Here is a 14,693-nt window from a genome sequence, read left to right on the forward strand (position 1 = left end):
TCCTTACATGTTTGTCCTTACGTACATTTCGTGTAAAATGGTAAGGCTATTTACCTTTGTTAATTATTAGTCAACATCTAAAAATGTCTTAAATTAATTTCTGAGCAATATTTTTTTTCTGATATATCTCTTTGGGCAAGGGAATCAAAGGAAAACAATAAACAAATGGGACTACGTCAAACTGAAAAGTTTTTGCACAGCAAAGGAAACCATCAACAAAATGAAAAGACAACGACTAATGGGAGAACATATTCACTAGTGATACATCCAATAAGGGGTTAATATCCAAAATTTATAAAGAACTCATATAACAACACCAAAAAAACAAACAATCCAATTTAAAAATGGGCACAGGACCTGAATAGATACTTCTCCAAAGAGGACATACAGATGGCTAATAGACATATAAAAAGATGCTCAATGCCACTAATCATCAGAGAGATGCAAATTAAAAACATAAGAGACACCACCCCACACTTGTCAGAATGGCTATCAACAATAAATCAACTAATAAGTGTTGGTGAGGATGTGGAGAAAAGGGAACCCTAGTGCACTGTTGGTGGAAATGCAGATTGGTGCAGCCAATATGGAAAACAGTATGGATGTTCCTCAAAAAGTTAAATTGTAACTGTCTTATGACTGAGTGATTCTACTTCTGGGTATATATCTGAAGAAACCCAAAACACTACTTTAAAAGAATATATGCAGCCTATGTTCATTGCAGCGTTATTAACAATAGACAAGACATGGAAGCAGCCAAGTGCCCATCAAATCTGGTCTTTTTGCATATTACTGGGTATAATTCAGCTTATCTAAATAAAAGTATAGGAAGGTAAAACAAGTTTGCCAAACTCCATGCATTTAAACAACTCTTTTAGTTCAATGTTTTCCCTTGAAAAGCCTTTTTAAGGAGGGGGTTTTTAAAAAAGTAATTTACTTTGGCTTAAAAATTTTAAAAACACTCGAAGGTCATTAAATGTACTAAGTATAAAAGTAAAACAAGCAAAGTCTCCAAAAAAGTCAATGTATAAACCAGTCACATACACAAACTTTATTAATTTTTTTTTGAAGCTACTCAACATGTGTACTCAGCATTTTGCAATCACATTCCTAAAGAAGATACTGACCACTCATTCTCTGCAATTATTAAAGAGGTGCCACAATCTTTGCTCTCATTAAAAAAAAAAATAAAGAACTAACCAATGAAGCTAGTGCCTGATAGTGGTTGATAAAGAGGGTGAGACTTCTGTGGCAATGGCTTGGTCTCCATCATCCACCTTGTGCTCTTCCGACACATTTTAGTTCAGTGTGTCCTCAGACCCTACATATATTTCTCATCTAGATCCCTTTTGCCTTCTTTATGTGGCGCCTGCTTTCAACTATATCTATATCTATATCTATATCTATATCTATATCTATATCTATATCCACATCTATATCTACATCTATATCTTTTTATATTACATACAATACTTGTTTTTATTACATATACACACACAGTGTTAAGAGGCAGACCTATATAAGGTTATGGTGTTATCATTATTGTCACCATAAAACAGATGCTGAGTGTCCTTTCTTTCATAAGCTCAGCGTATTAAATGATTACTCCAGATAATTGCCTCAGGTAAATAGCGTTGTTGTTTTTTCCCCTTTGTTAGATTGTAGGAACCACTTTGTGCTTTAGGAGAAGAATATACAAGATTAAGTTTCTTCTCATTTTTTCACTAGTCTTATTCAATAGTTTACTTTTTAAATGCTCTACTTACCAACAACTGGATTATATTTAAAATTAATTTTTAAGGAGTTATGAATATTCAGGGTAAGAACATATGGAGTGGAGCCACACACCAAATTTTTTGGGGGCTAAAACTACTTTTGTGTTGATTTATGCTTGTCCTTCATCACATGTCTCCCTCTACAGGTAAAAAGTAGGTAATTGTACTCATTTTAATGACTTGGAGTGAACTTTTATTTTCTGACGTCAAAAGCCAAAAGTCTTTTGCCTTGGGCTGCAAATCTTTATTTGCCTGAGGACCTCTAGGTGAGAATCAATGGATAAAATCAAAACAGTTCTAAATATAAAGACCTATCTAGTGAGAAGGGATACAATATTTTCTAATTTTCAGGTCTATGTAGAAAACCCCAATCAAGTGCTCAGAAATTAGTGACCTTTAGTATTTCTTTTAGTTTCTCCAAAATGTACACTTCTATGGTGGGTTTGAAGGCTAACCTAATTTGATGGATGACTTTGTGGAGGTGTGAGAAGGTCCCTGGACTTAGAAAAAGGAATCCTATGTGTATTCCTAACTCTGCCTCTAAGTAACATTTTCTCTCACTAGGCCTCAGTATTCTCATCTTTAAAATAGAGAAGCTTAAATAAAGTTTCTCTGACTTGCACTCTTATGTGAAAATTCTCAATTTCAAAATACTTCCACAGACCAATGGAAAATATGGAAATTAGCAACATTGAAAATTGGTATTGTGAAAACATGACAATGTTTCATGAGGTGGCTTTTCTTAAGTTAACATTATTTAAACATGAAATGCTCAAAATGACTAATTGTGCCCAAAGAGACAGGACTATACTCCCCCCCCAAAAAAGACAGCCCAATGCAGGTATGGCTTTGGCATCTCTCACTCTCTGCTGCCCTCTCATGTTTCAACACACTCTTCAGTTCTGTTATTCACTGCCTCGGGACCTGTGCAGGTGAGGCTGCTATAACGCAGGGGTTCCTACACATCTGCGATGACCGTTTGAAAACAAAACCATAAATGAAATGTACTGGAAAGCTGACACAGCATCAATGCCCTCCTCCTCTACTCTATCAGTTTTTAAATTAACGTTAGGAACATAAGAAGTCAGGCACAGAGTAGGGTTGTAGGAAGAAACGAAGAAACACTTGGTGAGTTATTTAGAGCCTGCTGAGCTCTGTTCTTCATCTAACTTCTCTCCAACTCCTGCAACAGTACAGAGACTTAGGGACTCATATCTCCAGTCTTCAAATGAGCAGGTAAAGCAAATGAGAAAGATGGGGTTTACACTCAAGCTCCAAATGGCACACACCATCTTTGTCCTAAATCACACTAAAGAACAAAATAGCTATTTAATAGTAAGGCTCTGTTATGAATGTATTTATATTTGGAAGCCTTAATGTAAAAGAAGTTCTTAAATCATTCTATAGCTATGTATTTATCTGTTGTGCATGGAAAAAAACCAAACTGTTGTGGGACTAAAATGCTTTAACCCTGATGATATACAATGAAACCTTCCTGGCTTTACACATGTCAAATGGAATAACCTCAATGGGGAAAAAAGGTATTCTAAGTGCTAAGGGATTGAAGCTTTAGAAAACAGACATATGTATATAGTCAACATTCTTCACTCTTCTTTTTAAAAAATCAAGGAGTTGGTCTATAGAAAAGTTATGGAGTTATTTTTTCCTTCAAAGAGCTGTGACCCAAAAGTAAGTTCTTAAGTTTTGAAAATAATCCTGAACAATAGTTGATCATCCATATCATAAAGACACCAGTGTTGCTGGCTGTGGTGAGAGGAAGGGACCCAGCGCTGGCAACAGTAGGAGGCCCCACTATGGACAGGCACACAGGAATTGTTTCCATCTTGACCATTTGGAGCAGCGGCCTCCATAATTTTTACTCTTATGACCCGCAATCTTGTTTTTCTCTCATTCTCCCCTGTATTTCTTTCATCTCTGATGTATTGAATGCTCACTCTGTGAAGCACGGAGCTAAGTGCATCCCATCTGTGAACTCATTGAATTTAGCAACAACTGTAAGATATATAGTCACCAATTTATAAACGAGGAAACAGAGAAAGGGTGTGTAACCTGCCCAGGGCCACACAGCTATCATGATAGAGGTTGGTTTGAATTCTGGACGGGCAGAGCACTCACAGTGCACAATCTTTGGGCATCAGTGATGTTCTGTAAAGTTGCCCTCCAGGGGCACCCTGAACCTGGGTACCATAGCAGCCTTTTGGACCAGTCACAAACTTAACTCTATGCTACACTGTTCCTCTAGCCCCTAAACAAAATGTCTAAGAAGGCCAAGTTCATCTTAACGGATGTCCCACTGACTGTTTTTAACACCCTTCCGTGCCCTTCCCAGGACAAGTGCAAAGGTAGAGCTGGGTTCCAACATTGGGGGAGTCACTTGGCGGTAGGATCTGAGCAGTCAGCTGCTGAGGGAAGGAGTTCACAAGCACCACCTTTTCTGTGTGTCTCAAGTCTCCCATCAAAGTTCAACCACTATTATTATCATTATTCATGTTTTCAGGAGCCCACGTTTTCAGAATGGGCTCAGACAGGGGAACCCTCCCCTGCTGTGGCCCTCATCGCCCCCCCCCCCCCCCCCCCCCCCCGCCATCCACCTTCCTTCCCACCTGGGTTTGCTACACTTGGGCACTTGTCAGTTAATGCCTGTTGTGCTTTGTGATGAACACAGCTGGACTAGACAGCTAATGGCAGTTTATTGGCTTCCCTTCCTAGATCAGATTTTTCTTTTTTTAAAAAAAATATATTTTATTGTTTTTTTTTTTACAGAGAGAAAGGGAGGAGGATAGAGAGTTAGAAACATCAATGAGAGAGAAACATCGATCAGCTGCCTCCTGCACACCCCCTACTAGGGATGTGCCCGCAACCAAGGTACATGACCTTGACCGGAATTGAACCTGGGACCTTTCAGTCTACAGGCCGACGCTCTACCCACTAAGCCAAACTGGTTAGGGCGATCAGATATTTCTATAGTTCCACTGTCCCTAGGCACCAGGCCAGGAGCTTGTGGGTACAAATTAGGCCATATTAGCCTTAATTCCCAGATTTTAGTAACTCACAGTTTTAGTTATTCACAGTTACTAAATTTTAGTAACTCACAACGCCCTCTGGCATTGCTCCTGTGCCTCCATACCATGTAAGCATTCCATGAGGTCTCTCACACGTGTTCAAAACCAAGTCTGTGCCCTTTGGAGTGCAGCTACTCCCCCTTTAACCAGTGCCAAGCAACTGCCAGGGCGGGGGGACAGCTGACTTGACCACTAAGCACCCACCACCTCTTGTTGGGCACAACAGTCTCCAATGCTACCTGCAGCTGCTCCTCTGGGAGGATGCTCCAGTGGGCTGCCTCATGTGTGACTTCAAACTACAAAAGGTCTCAGGGACCAAAATAGCACTGCATTATGCTTATAACACAATGTTGGAGTCTTACTTATTCCAAAAACAACAGGGGTGGGGAGGACGGTTTGCCCCTCTTCATAGGGGTCAGAACTAGTGCCCAGAAGCAGCACTGGGGACAAGGTTCTATGTGGTGTCTTTCACTAGAGGCCCCAGGCACATGCTCTCACAAGCCTAGCCTGCTCATCCCTTAATATAGAGCATGGATAGAAACAAAGGGTCTAGTTCTAATATGGCCTAATTTGTACCCACAAGCTCCTGGCCTGGGGCCTTGGGACAGTGGGACTATAGAAATATCTGATCGCCCTAACCGGTTTGGCTTAGTGGGTAGAGCGTCAGCCTGTGGACTGAAGGTCCCAGGTTCAATTTCGGACAAGGGCATGTACCTTGGTTGCAGGCACATCCCCAGTAGGGGGTGTGCAGGAGGCAGCTGATCAAAATATCTGACCTAGTTCAAATGTAAGCTAACTGACATTTAATTTGGGTTTTTGAAGAAGAAATCTGTTACTCAAAGAATGTTAATACACAGGAATTCCAGTTATTGTTCATCTCTCGATGAATGTCAAGAACAACAGTGGTGAACCAGATGTCTACTACGAAATGACAGTTGAAAGTCATCACCAATAAAAATCTTGAAATAAACATGGAAAAGAGAACCAATAATTTAATATTCACTGAACACAAGTCTCATTCGAAAAGACATTCAGGAAAAACCAACTTTAATAAGTGCTTCAGAATCAACTCTGATGTAAAAATCACTAACAAGCCAGGTTGAAAAGTGCTGACCGGACACTCACTATAACTTAATAAGCTGCTCCTCAGCATATTATGAGTTAGAGTCCAAGGGAGACACTTGAAGCAAATGAAATATTGGTCTATTTTGGATAATATGTTAATTTTCTTCTGGTAATAATTTTAGAAAACATAGGTTTTCTTTCCTAGTCAATTATAATAATGAATCAATTGGGGTTTCAAGAAATGATTAAATGAATTCAATTTGATTTCAGGCTCAGTAAAATGAGACCATTTGTTCTGTTTCGGTTCAGTTGAGGTCAAGTCCCATGTCTAAAATAGACTAACTGGAATTGGGATAATTTTATTTTTCTGCCCTTGATGTCCCTCATACTTCTTTCCACTTTTCTTCCCCAACTTCTGCTCTGTTGATTCCATTGAACTTTTCTATATAGTATAATTCTTCTTCTCACTCCTCCCAAACTGAATTTATTCTCAACTCTCTGGGTCCATATCAGGGACCACTGGCAGGGTGTTCTTTCCTACACACAACTGGGTTAATGATGAACCAGGAGGGTACCTTTTATTTATGCTTTCACTTGCATTAGACCAAGCTACCAAATATTAACATCACACTGATAATAAAAAACTGGCAACAACATGGCCAACATTTTGAAGGAAATGCTATATCTCAAAATATATATGCCCAGAGCAATGCTAAATTCAGTACAAACTCACATTTAAACAGTTTAAAAAGTGGTATATCAGTAAAGATTTTCCAAGTAATAGTTCCAATGGACAGTTTGTGAGATCAATGAGAGGAATGATATATAGAGAATAAAGGATTAATTTCTTTAAAATTCTACAATTGCTCTATAAAATTGGTGTTAATATTATATTGAATCTTGGGAAATATGGTTTCTTCCTCGACATGAGAAGAGTAAGCTCCCAGATCTTTCTTACCTGTTATGGTGGCTTTGTTGATGGACGGTTGATTGCACATGGGTGATCTTCTGACAAAGAGAGAAAAATACAAAGCAGTCAATACGGGCTGCTGTTGACTTGGTGACTCTCTGAGTCATTCCAGATATGCCATCTTAACTTACAGGATTATTTTTGTTAGGACATGCAAATAAAGATTTCTTTTCAGACTAGCCAGTGGAGTGCCTAGGTGCCCTTTGACCTAGAGCTCAGCTCACACATGTCCAAAAAAAAACACCAAACCACCAGTTACATCTCATAGTTACAGACTTTGGGGTAAATAAAGCTGATGTAAATGTCACAGGCACATGATAGAAGAGGAAGTTCTTATTGGTTGACTAAGTATTCAATTATGCCAGGGCTCACAGAGCAAACACAGACTTTCTGAATTTGAAAAAGCAGTCAATATACAATTGGTTTCCCTAATACAGGGTTAAAAAGTTTTTATTTTTGCCATTCATGTTTATGATTGCCTGTACATCATCAGAAGTCAATGCACTCCTTGTAAACTATATCACAATTAGTGAAGCTACTTAAACTTTATCCTTTCTATTTTCTTATATTGAGAAACATCTCTGATAATGTTTGTTAGAGAGCAATATGAATGATTTGTGCAAATAGGTGCTATAGAAACTTTAGAAATACTATAAACTAAGTGTACTTAAGTAGATTCTATCTTGTATTCTCTAATTTTTTAGAACTTTGCCAAATTCCACAAGATGATTATGAATCCCTTAAGGTAATAAAACCATACTATCTGATTAGCCTGCATTCCCTACAGAGCCCAGTCTGATGTATGCAGTATTCAACCAGTGCTTAATAAACTATGTTGAAAAGAATCACAGTTATAGAATGTCTATTAAAAGTTTTTAAAACATAACTTTATAAAATTGTTACATAAAACTGAAGATTTCAAGCTTGGCTAGTGTGGTACAGTGGTTGAGCATTAACCCATGCACCAAGAGGTTGCTGGTTCGATTCCCAGTCAGGGCATATGCCCAGGTTGTGGGCTTGATCCCTCCATAGGGGGCATGGAGGAGGCAGCTGACTGATGTTTCTCTATATATGTATATATATGTGTGCATATATATATATACTAGAGGTCCGATGCACAAAAATTTGTGCACTCAGGGGGGTCCCTCAGCCCAGCCTGTGCCCTCTCTCAGTCTGGGACCCCTCGGGGGATGTCCACTTGCCAGCGGGGAGCAGGCCTAAGCTGCAGTCAGACATCCTTAGTGCTGCTGAGGAGGCGGGAGAGGCTCCCACCACCACCACTGTACTGGCAGCCCTCAGCCTGGCTTGTGGCTGAGCAGAGCTCCCCCTGTGGGAGCTCACTGACCACCAGGGGGCAGCTCCTGCATTGAGCATCTGCCTCCTGGTGATCAGTGTGTGTCATAGTGACCAGTCATTCCCAGTGGTTCTGCTGTTAGGGTCAATTTGCATATTACCCTTTTATTATATAGAATATATATGTAATATATATATATTTTTAAATGAAACTTTCAAAATATAGTTATCTTAATTAAAAAAAAGATACAGGTAAGAATGTCTAAAAAATTTTTGGTTGGTTTTTGGGAATTATTTTTTGTACTTCTGTTAGTGGTTAACACTTAATAAGCACTTAATGTGTGTCAGACACTGTGCTAAGTGAACACTTTGGAAGAATTACCTGGTTGTGAGGACATCAAACCTTAAAGCAATTAGTCTCATTGCTCCCATTGTACCAATGAGGAAAACAAAGCTGTGGGAAATGGAAAGGTTTGTTCAAAGAGCTGAGATTTAACTACAGTGATATGATCCCAGAGCCTGCGCTCTGCTCTGCTGCCTTATTGTCAGGATGCTTCTGTGGAAGCTGGCCGAACAGCCGCACATCTGTGTGGGTGGCAGCTCCTGCAGAGCCCTGTTCCAATCTGCCTCCCTGAGAGGACAAAGCTCTAAGCAGGGCCGGGAGGTTTACGGGAAAGCAGTCTCGTGCTTCTGAAGTTCTCACTGCCCTGGTTCCACACAGTGTCTGGCTCTGTTCTTAAGTTTACTCATGTCAGTTTGGGACTGAAATTTTGTGTTTGATTGAAAAGGCACCAAAATTTCTTTCTGAATTATTTTAGTTTTTATTATGCAATAATTAAAACTTGATTCATGCTTAATAAAACAGGAAAGTTAATATTTTAAACTACTACTCTGAAATAGTTCTGGTCTATATACTGTTATCATCTCACTGAAAGTTTATTATTCAAATAATTTACATACTGGTTACTCCTTTTTAGTCCTTGCTCTGTGGAAATTTAGAAAGCATTGATTTGGTCTAGAAAAGCTACCAATTGAATATTTTAAAACTTTTCTATAATTGTGAAAAACCAAGTCATTGATATGTTACTTGTTATCTTCTCTTAATATCAATTATACAAATGGCACTTGGGAACTTGATATTTCAACAAGAAACGGCAAACAGAAAATGTTAATTGTTTGCTCCATGGTTACAATGATAATCAATTATGAAAAGTGAGTGAGAACTCACTTCTGGGATGAAAAATCTTAGGGAATCAGTGGGGGGTTAATAAAAGCCAGTCACGTGCACCTGAGTACCCAGCGGGGTCAGGGTTTCACTCTTTCTTGATTCCTTTCTCATAGCAAACAAAAAGGTAGAGTGTGCCGGGTAGCACCCGCCTTCCACAGAGTTCAAGGGTGAGCTTGGAAGTATTTCAGCGGCTCTGTGTGTGCCCAGGGTCATCATGGGACAAGCCAGAGCGATATCCACTTTGCTATCACTGAACGGAACAGAGCTTAGCTGTGTGTAGTGAACTTTACTATTCTGATGTCTAAGGAGGCTGATTTGGTTTGAATCAGTAAAAGAAATACAAATCTGCATTGACCAAAGAGAGACCACAAAGGCCATCACTGTGAGCCTATCCGATATTGTTTGGTTAGATGTCATCCTGTAAGTCAAGATCAGGCATAAGCTAGGACTTTCGATTTTCTGCTGGCTGCTCTTTCCCGTTTTAATCTGTTCTCTCACTGCCAATCAGCTGAAAAATTCTGTCTTGCATAGAATGGAACTCGGGTCCCCTCCTTGGATACACAAGGCCAGGCTGATGCCTTCATTCTGTCTGATCAACTGTTGGCCTCCCACAGGTTTAGATGCTGGTACCCAAGTGACCACGTCTGAAGGAAATGTAAAAGGAGTTATAAAGTTTCTTGTTTACCAATTAAAACAATTTCCGGATAAAACTTAATACTGAAAAGGATTGGGAGAGATACCAGTAACCCATTCCTCCTGCAGGGCTCAGACTTTCCAAAGAGGAGATGACTGAGCTACCAAATGCCAAAGCCCCAAGGGTTCCTTGGAGTCAGCAGACTGTGTGTGGCCATGGGGCACAGAAGACCTGTGGCCATGACTAACTACCTCCAAGCACAAGTTCAGGTCCCACGTACGGCGTCACCACCTCGGTCTTCCAGACAACAAGCTCATGCAGAGTCATTACGCCGCGCCGAGCACTATGCCAGGCACAGGGAATACAGGTGTGAGCCGCTACAACCCCTGCGACTGGAGACTGGCATTCTCAAGATCACCGAGTTTAGACAAGCAAACTGATGACTTGAGCACAGAGACATGAGCTGGCATAGGAGTTAGGTACAGGACACGCTCACACAGAGACGGAAAGGCGTATCACTCAGTTTAGAGCCAGTGTGGGGATGATGCCCCAAAAGAAATCATAATTAAGCTGTGACCTAAAGAATGAATTACAATTAGCCCAGTGGATGAAGACAGGGAGAAGAAAGTAAGAAAAAATGTTCAGGCTGAGGGAACAGGGCCACGCAAATTCATTACCTAGAAAAGAGGACCGTCAGCTGAAGCTTCTTAGGTCCATGCAATTATTTGGATTGAAGCATTTATACTGATTTCTAAGAAACCTTTTTATACCAAAGGAAATAGGTGCACAATAGCTAGAGCTTTTCTTTAAAACAACAACAACAACAAACAAAACCATGAAAAATGTGAATCTGGGAGGTCAATTTTATTATTATGGGATGAAAAGTTCAGATTTTTGTGCTCTTTAAGAAGTAGTAGCTACGATGAAATCTTATACACTTAGATAAATAATTCCAAACAAATTTCTACTTATTGTTCTCCTAATATTGATTTAAAGAAATGTTTTTTTTTCCTGGCAATTGATTAGAGTTGATATTTTAATAACATTTTATTATTAGTAATAGATTGTCAAAATAATGACCATTTGAATAATTAACCAGTTTTTTATTTAATCTCAGAAAATTAATTTTCTCTTTTTAAATATTTCACAGTTATTAGACCCCCCCCATATAATCATTTCCTATCTCAGCTTCCCTTTTTTCAAATGCTTCCCCTGTTATCACAGAAATTACAATTCTATTAATTGCTCCCTGATGCGGCTGATCTGAGGGTTGGTAACGGGTGGCAGAAAAATCAATGATGTTTGCATACTATGCTGCTTCCCTCAGTAATCACTGACTTAGAATTGGGAGGATGACTTTGGATTGACATTAGGCTTGATGAGATGATTTGTCTGTGGTTAATTTATGAAGCAAGCCAAAACTATCAAGTTACCCTGAGTGTAAGTAACTGGGCGGAGGACTGATTTTGCCAGGTGATTTCTGACAGGTGGAATCACCATATTTATTTGACATATTGCTTCAGTTCTGATATTAGAACCGTCACTACAAAGTATTTATAGAAAATTAACAGGGCATCATATGACTTAGTGTAAATGGTTGGACAACAAGGCAAGGACTCAGAGAAATCTAATATATTGCCTCGAGTTCAATGAAACTGAGAAACAACACTGTATACAAGTTCAGGGTGAAGGGCAGAAAGCAAAGGGTAACTTACTTGCTAGGTGCTCGATCTTGCATATTAGTTAATGCAGCAAAGTTGTTCCGTACAGTTCGCAGGCTGGCCAAGACCTAAGATAAAAGGAAAAAAAAGATCCTTTAAACTTCTTGAAGTAGGGCCATCTTTCATGCAATTTTAAAATGGTTTGGCAATTTAGAAAAATGGCTTGTTAAGTGAAAACTTGATGTTGCTTGCAACTTAGTTTCATATTATATTAGTAAAGAATCTCCACGTACTTAGTAAAGTTTACATGAGTCTGTGAAACCTAAGAGGCCAGACTGAAAGGATTTTCCAGCTACTTCTCCTCGTGGTCTGTGAACATGGGGACAGTCGCAGCAGTTTCTGCGGCCACCAACACAATACCCCAAGCGATATACATATAGCATGATTGCATTTTTATGTAAATTTGAAACCGTGTAATAGAAAAGTCTCACTTTAGACGTAAAATTTAAAAAGATGACCCTCAAATTCTCTTCAGAAACTCACCAAGAATGTCATAGTTTCAAAGTGAACTACTAAGTGAATTTAAAAATGTTTGTTTTCACCTTTGCTACATGGCTAGTCTATCTAGTAAACAGAAATTATTTTCTTTGTTAAGATTATTTGAATCATGAATTATAAGGTATTCAGGGAGGCATTGCTCACATAAAATCAGACCACCATGTTATGTGCACAGTGCCTGGCCCACAGAAGATACTCAATAAGATTTTGTTTAATAAATGCACAACATATCCACACACCAAAGGCAGGACCAATGGGTTCCACTATCTCAGAATTTTTTCTAATTCAGTGAAACTAGAAAGTGGAAAAGGATTAGAAATGAGACTTAGAAAAGTTACAAGAGCTCCTTACTTTCTCCTAGAATGGGCAAGTTTTCTCCAGGGTGAAACTCGTATTAGGTGAGATTATAGGATCCGTGGTCGGCAAACTGCGGCTCTTTGGCCCCTTGAGTGTGGCTCTTCCTAAGCCGTAGGAGTACCCTAATTATGTTAATAATGTACCTACCTATATAGTTTAAGTTTAAAAACTTTGGCTCAAGAGAAATTTCAATCGTTGTACTGTTGATATTTGGCTCTGTTGACTAATGAGTTTGCCGACCACTGTATAGGTAATCTGGGTGACAACCAGACTGTTCAATGATCTAAAACACAGTTTACAAATATCCTGTTAGGTACTACATAACAGCTCAGACAGCCGAGTCTGCTATGTTTCCAACGTGTGAACTTAGAAAAGTCACATAATTTCTCTGTAACTCAGCGCCCTCATCTATAAACTGGAATAGTAATATCTATCTCAAAATGTTGTGAAGATGATATGGAATGACAAGTTAGGTGCCAAGAACAATGCCTGGCAAAGGGAAGTACTCCGTGAATATTCACTCATTTTAGCAACATTCCATTTGATTTGGTCTGAGCACAGGGAATTACAAATGCCTGTGATTGATAATATAAATTGATTATATATATAATTTATACAAATATAATGTGTCTAATTTATATAAATATTGTACTTATATAAAAGTAAATTTATAATTGCTCCAAGGTTTCCAGAACTGTTTTCAGATTTTTTCTTCCCATTTGGCATGGACCTAAACAAAAGTCAGTCTAAGTGCTTTCTAAGAAATTCTAAAAAATGAGATATTTTTTGAAGTTGGCATGAATTTGTGGAGGTCACGGGGTGCTGTTTATGCCCTGGGACAGTGACCTTCAGCACCAGCCCCCAAAGGAGTTAATGGTGCTTCCTAAGGTGCCAACCACGATTAACTCAGTCACTGGAAAAACCTGGCTCATTATCACATATAAACAACTCTCAGCACTGAAAGGTCATGCCGCCTGTGACGGCGTATTCAAATAGCCTACCGCTGACATCGGACCATGATGACTTTCATTAGGCATGAAATCTTGAATGATGCAGAAATAAATCCAATAAATCATCCCCTGTCACTAAATCATGCAGGCTTAATTTATGCTTTAAGAATGGAATATCAAATACATTAATAAAACACTTTAAATAAGATTATTGCACTCCTTAATCAATCCTTTCTCTAGGCAAAATTTTAACCTCAGAATTCTGAGAATTTTATCCTAATAAATTATACTAAGTGCACTACATTTGACAGCTGGGTAAATAGAAATTATACCGCAGGTAATTCATGTTCTATGCTCATTTGAAAGAAAATATTGTCACAAAAGATATACTACAACTGGCTTTTGGTATAAAGGCTTTTGACTCTGTCATAACAAATATATTACATCACATTACTTTGTTTTGGTTTTAAATTTAAAGTATTTATTTTTGTATGATTTGTATCTTCAGATGATGCGGAATTTAAACAGAAAAGGGCAAAAAGGAAAATGTCTCCCTCTCAGTAACAAAGACAAAATTCAAAATTATTGTTATTTCTGAGAGGAGGCAGGAAGATGAAATTGGGGAGGAATACTCCACGACGTTAAAATATTGGGACTGTTCTATTTCTTAGAGTGTTGATTTTTGGTATTCTTTATATTTTTAGATAATCTCTACGTATGTTCTCTCATATGTATATGTCAAAATAAAAGGTGACCAAAGACATTTCCCTCTCAGTCCCTCATTCAGCTGTCTGTCCCTTAGACTACTTGGCTTTTAGGCTGTTTCCTAAATTTTTCCTTTGCAAACATTGCTGCAGTAAATAGCCTTGTAAATGCATCATTCCCTACGTGTGCAAGTACTAGGTCATTGTTTTTGTGGAAGGACAAATAATATTCTATAAATTTTATATTACTCTTATCTTCCACACGATGACACATAATACTGGCAGAAGTAAAAAGAAAAATCCCAGACAAATCTTAAATCTTTGACTCTAGGTATCCCCATCGCAAATGCACTGTGTTAATCTTTGTTGTTGTTGTTAATCCTCACCCAAAGATAGTTTTCCTTTTTTTTTTATA

General features: G+C 38.7%; 1 protein-coding gene across 9 annotated transcripts in view; it reads right to left on the bottom strand.

Annotated features, from left to right (window-relative positions):
• The window catches only part of PDE4D (phosphodiesterase 4D), a 1,237,087-nt gene that overhangs the window by 162,034 nt on the left and 1,060,360 nt on the right, over window positions 1–14,693 (bottom strand). For all 9 annotated transcript variants that reach the window (XM_070412009.1, XM_070412010.1, XM_070412011.1 and 6 more), the window contains 2 exons: window positions 11,764–11,837; window positions 6,882–6,931 (listed from right to left, as the gene is read on the bottom strand). In XM_070412009.1, coding sequence (XP_070268110.1) covers window positions 6,882–6,931; window positions 11,764–11,837 — 124 coding nt within the window. The remainder of the gene's footprint in view (window positions 1–6,881; window positions 6,932–11,763; window positions 11,838–14,693) is intronic.

The sequence above is a fragment of the Myotis yumanensis genome, unplaced genomic scaffold, assembly GCF_028538775.1.
Source record: "Myotis yumanensis isolate MYYU_CA2020_CCGP unplaced genomic scaffold, mMyoYum1.0.hap1 SCAF_4, whole genome shotgun sequence".
NCBI lineage: Eukaryota > Metazoa > Chordata > Mammalia > Chiroptera > Vespertilionidae > Myotis > Myotis yumanensis.